At 34.5% G+C, this 4963-nt stretch overlaps 1 protein-coding gene across 1 annotated transcript; it reads left to right on the top strand.

Moving 5' to 3' along the window:
* Positions 1–632: 632 nt before the first annotated feature.
* LOC116900562 (olfactory receptor 4F6-like) lies at positions 633–1571 on the top strand. Its single transcript, XM_032902287.1, has one exon. It carries the CDS (start codon positions 633–635, stop codon positions 1569–1571), a length of 939 nt encoding a protein of 312 aa, XP_032758178.1.
* Positions 1572–4963: the final 3392 nt, after the last annotated feature.

Consider the following 4963-nt stretch of genomic DNA (forward strand, 5'->3'; position numbering starts at 1 on the left):
GTAATTTGGTATATTTTGGTCAAAAGATATATAAGAGAAATATGAATTATTTTTATTTGTCCTGGATAAAGCATGCTTTTACCTTTTTTATTTTTATTGCTTTTTTTTTACATTTTATAGTTACATCTATGTATTCTCCCATACTTTGTCTCAAATTCATGTGTCTTTTTCTGTAATTGTTGTTACATCTATAATCCATACATCTATCTATCTATCTATCTATCTATCTATCTATCTATCTATCTATCTATCATCTATCTATCTATTATCTATCTATCTATCTATCTATCTATCTATCTATCTATCTATCTATCATCTATCTATCATCTCTCCATCCATCCATCTATCTTCTCAAATACATAAATATAACATGCTCAATCTATATAATGCTATATATATGATTTCAGGCTTAATGCATAGTATTCTCTATGACACCAATGGATGGATTCTCCTTTGAAGAATCTTTTGCTCTTGGCATTTCCTGGTAGACAAATAATTGATATTTTCCTTAAATTATCTCCAAAGGCATGCTAGTCTTTTATGTGACTTTGTCAACTAAATGCTATTGTCCTAACTCAGAGTTTCTCATTATTCTCCTCTTTCAGAAAGCACAAGGGTTTTCACTGGACGCAATGGGTGAAGCAAACTGCTCTGTGGTGTCTGAGTTTGTGTTCCTGGGACTCTCCAACTCATGGGCAATCCAGTTATTTCTCTTCTTCTTTTCCTGTATATTCTATGTGGCAAGTCTGTTGGGAAATTTTCTTATTGTGCTAACTGTAACCTCTGACCCTCAATTACAGTCCCCTATGTACTTCCTCTTAGCCAATCTTTCCATCATTGACTTGATATTTTGCTCCTCCACAACACCAAAGATGATTTATGACCTTCTGAGAAAGCACAAAACCATCTCCTTTAGGGGTTGCATCACTCAGATCTTTTTTATTCATGCAGTAGGTGGCACTGAGATGGTGCTGCTCATAGCCATGGCATTTGACCGTTATGTTGCCATATGTAAGCCTCTGCACTACCTGATCATCATGAGCCCACAAAAGTGCATTTTGATTTTGGTTGCTTCTTGGATTATTGGCTTCATTCATTCAGTGACTCAGCTGAGTTTTGTGGTAGACTTGCCCTTCTGTGGCCCTAATGAGTTAGACAGCTTTTTCTGTGACCTTCCTCGGTTTATTAAACTTGCTTGTGTGGACACATATACTTTAGGGTTTATGGTTACTGCTAACAGTGGATTTATTTCTGTGGCCTCCTTTTTAATCCTGATCATCTCTTACATATTTATTTTGGTGACTGTTCAAAAGAAATCTTTGGGTAGTTTATGTAAGGCTCTCTCCACTCTGTCAGCTCATGTCATGGTGGTAGTTTTGTTCTTTGGACCCTTAATCTTCTTCTACACATGGCCATTTCCAACATCACATCTGGATAAATTTCTTGCCATCTTTGATGCAGTTATTACTCCTTTTCTAAATCCAGTGATTTATACACTTAGGAACAAAGAGATGAAGGTAGCAATGAGAAGACTATGCAGTCAGTTCGTTAATTACAATAAAATTTCTTAAACATATTGAAGACATGTGAGCACACAAATCGTATTTCAGAAGAATATTGCTCTATATACTATGTTATATTTATTTAGAATGGTTCACGTACTAACATAAGATTTGTCCTTACTTGCTTTCCCCAAAAGTAGAGTGAAATTACCAACTACTAAATAGTGCCTTTAAGAGACTTGATGGGACATAAAGATTGTTCAGTGATTTAGAACACTTTTAACAGAGGACCAAATTTGGTTCCTAGCACCCACATCGAGGCTCACAATTATCTGCAATTCTAGTTTCAATGGCTCTAATCATGTTCCAGACTCTGCCAGAACCAACATGCATGTAGTACACACACATACTTATAGAAAAAGCACACATATACATAAAATAAAAAATGTGTCTAAAAGCATACATTCCTGATAATTAAAGTTTATGCATGCCATTCTTCACCAATGATGTTACCTTGGTACAATGATGAAAGAAATAATGGAAATTGTTTAGAATCTGTTCATAAAAATCAGTGTGTGAATGTTATTTATTTGTATTGCTGGTGCCCAGCCTGGCATCAGAGGTTTCCTGGGGAAGGCAGAGAAAAGTGGCATTGGTGAATCTGATGGCAAAAATTACTTACTTTTGGTAAATTTTCTCTTTCTTCAACTCTTTCTTATTCTGTGGCCAAAACCCACTGACTTTTGACAATCAACTCCTGCTGATAGTGGCAGAAGATTAAAAAAATAGTTTAGTTACTAGGACTATTCTTTCTGGCTCAAGGGCCCCTTGCTGACCTGGCAAGAGGCTTGGAGTTTTTTTTTTAACTCTTTGTGAGCAGTAGAGAAAACAAACAAACAAACAAACACACAAACAAATAAATAACAAGTAAAAGAGAGTAAGTTCAGGCACATCCAGAGACATACTTACTGAATTAAGCAGAGGAGGCTTAAATCATCTCTTTAGTTGTCATTTTGTATTTATACTTTCTCAGGATAACTAAACTCATGGTTTTCTAAGCACTCTTAACTTCATAAGTTCATAGCAAGTTTATGGCAATAATTCATGCCTTAAATGGATAAGGAGTTACAGCATAATTGTTTACATGTCTTTTCATTATGATTAGTACTTGATTAAACATTAATTGTCTGTTATTAACTCTATAATTTATCATATTTTAAAGCAATAACTTTTATATCATAAGTTTCATAGTTTTATCAAGAGAAATCATCTGCCTTGTGTCTCATTATTTTGAAGTCTTGCATAGATAGCCTAGTCAATATATTATTTTCAGTCCTTGCACCTACAAAAATTATCCATTCTCAGTTTATGACCTTTAGTTACCAGATAGTGGACTTGTTTCTAACCTAGAAAGAACAGTTCTTTCATTGTAAGTTTGTTCCAAGCCTGCTTTCTTTTCCTAGTGCAGTTAGCCCATGACATGTGAAGGTTTACAGAGCTCTGTTTGCAGTTTTTATTCTACAGGGCATGTGCAACTACTTGTATAAATTTAGGAAATCTATAAAATCATTATTAGTAATTATGAAATTATGAATTCATCTACACAAGCATTACTATATGAAAGTACATCTTTATATTGATTCTGCAGGACATCTGTCCAGTAGCGTGAATGAATGCCTAAGGAATCATTAGGCTATTTAATAGTGACAGGAAAGGCATATCAGCAGCAAGAAGCAATCCTGGGATGAAGTTTCTAAATCTACATTCACAGAAGTCACCCACTGTAGCCATGCAAAATGGTAGATAATCTTCAGAAAACTCGCTTGCTATAGCCTTTCCTAGATGAACCCATCTGACATTGCATTTTCCAATTTTGAGATTTTTTTTCAAATTTAAATTTTTTTGTAGTTTCTACTTCATCTGTTTTTATTACTATTATGATTATTTATTTTATGTCCCCTTAGCCTCTTGTTTGCCAACCATTTATTTGCTAGATTAGCTTCTTGAAGGAGTCAAAATCCCATCTTTTTCAAAAAGAGAAATGTTAATACAAAGAACTGTTGACTATATATAATACTATGCTGAATAATCTTCATGAAAAACCATTGTTTTAGACAAGTTTACAGCAGCAAAGACCAGACCTGAAAGGGCTCACAGTGCTAAAGGAGCCTTTCATAATCAAACAATTTCTAAGCAGTTCAACTTCTAAGCAAAACAGAACAAAAACAGAGAGATGGAAAGGAAAATGTAGAGTGAATGTAATAAGGAATCATCCTCTTCCCAAATTTGCTCTTCTTCTTTAATTCATATTCTAGTCTGTATTTTTCTGCTCATGGAGCTAACTTTCCCTGTTAGGATCATCAGATCACTCACTGCACTTTACACAATGAGGTATTTCCTAATTATAGAATCACAAATAAAAACCAATTATGTTTCAAATAAAATAACACAAAATTTCTGATGTGATTGGCTTTTAACAAGTGTTGAGTATATATTTAAAAGAGAAGTAAATCTATAACAACAGAACTAGCATTTTAGGAAGGCAGTAAGAGGAATGTGCACCTAGAGGCAGTAAAATGAAGAGAAAGGATCAGAATTATTGAATCTTAAATCAGAAGAATGATCAAAATCTTGAAGGAAGGGCTGCTGGATTGGGCTGCTAGTGCTGCCAGTGTCTTAGTTTAAAGAAAGTCTCTGAGGCAGAAGTGCAACCACCTCATGCATGTTCCTGAGAAGGGTTTCACTGCTGCTTTGGAATAGAGTTGAGATAGAGGAGGGAATACATAGCTGTATGAGAGTGCTAAAGGAGGAACTGCCAAGAGATAGAAGTTGGCAATAACCCAGGACCTGAATCAGAGAAGGGAGAAAAATTCCTTTCAGTCGAAAGATTCTGTGAAGAGTGCAGTTTCAGAAAACCAATATACTTAAAATAGATCATAGAGTTTTGTGTTTCAAAACCAGTTATAAATAGACTGTGCGTTTCCTTGTTTAAGTAAATCTCAGCTTCTAGAATCCTGAGTATTTGCTCCATGTTGTTTAAAGTAACACATGGACTGTCCAAACACTGATTCTGTGTTGACAGATTTGGCTCTCACTTGTCATTCCAGGTCACATTTCCTTGTGTTATCCAACTGTTTTATTATTGATATGACCACATATATTATTTTCCATGTGTTTTTCATGTGGATTGAATACTGAATTTTAACAAATGCTCATTAGTTTTTAATCCAAATTTTAATAATATTTAGCTAGATGTTAATTCCTTTACTTATTAATCTTTTAAGTCTTCTCTGTAAATTATTTCAGATTCCTAGGCATTAAAAGGTGGTACAGTCTCCTTATCCCTTTTACCTAAGCTTAGATTCCCCTGACATTATCATTACTCATCTGCCTTGTACACTTTCCAGCCTGTAGGATACCAACATTACTTACTCTAAACTCCAGTTTATTCAGATTTAACT

Source organism: Rattus rattus, chromosome 5 (genome assembly GCF_011064425.1).
Source record: "Rattus rattus isolate New Zealand chromosome 5, Rrattus_CSIRO_v1, whole genome shotgun sequence".
In the NCBI taxonomy this organism is placed as follows: Eukaryota; Metazoa; Chordata; class Mammalia; order Rodentia; family Muridae; genus Rattus; species Rattus rattus.

What these genes read in the sequence shown, in the direction of transcription:
- LOC116900562 (XM_032902287.1), top strand. Translation starts at nt 633, where the DNA reads ATGGGTGAAGCAAACTGCTCTGTGGTGTCTGAGTTTGTGTTCCTGGGA.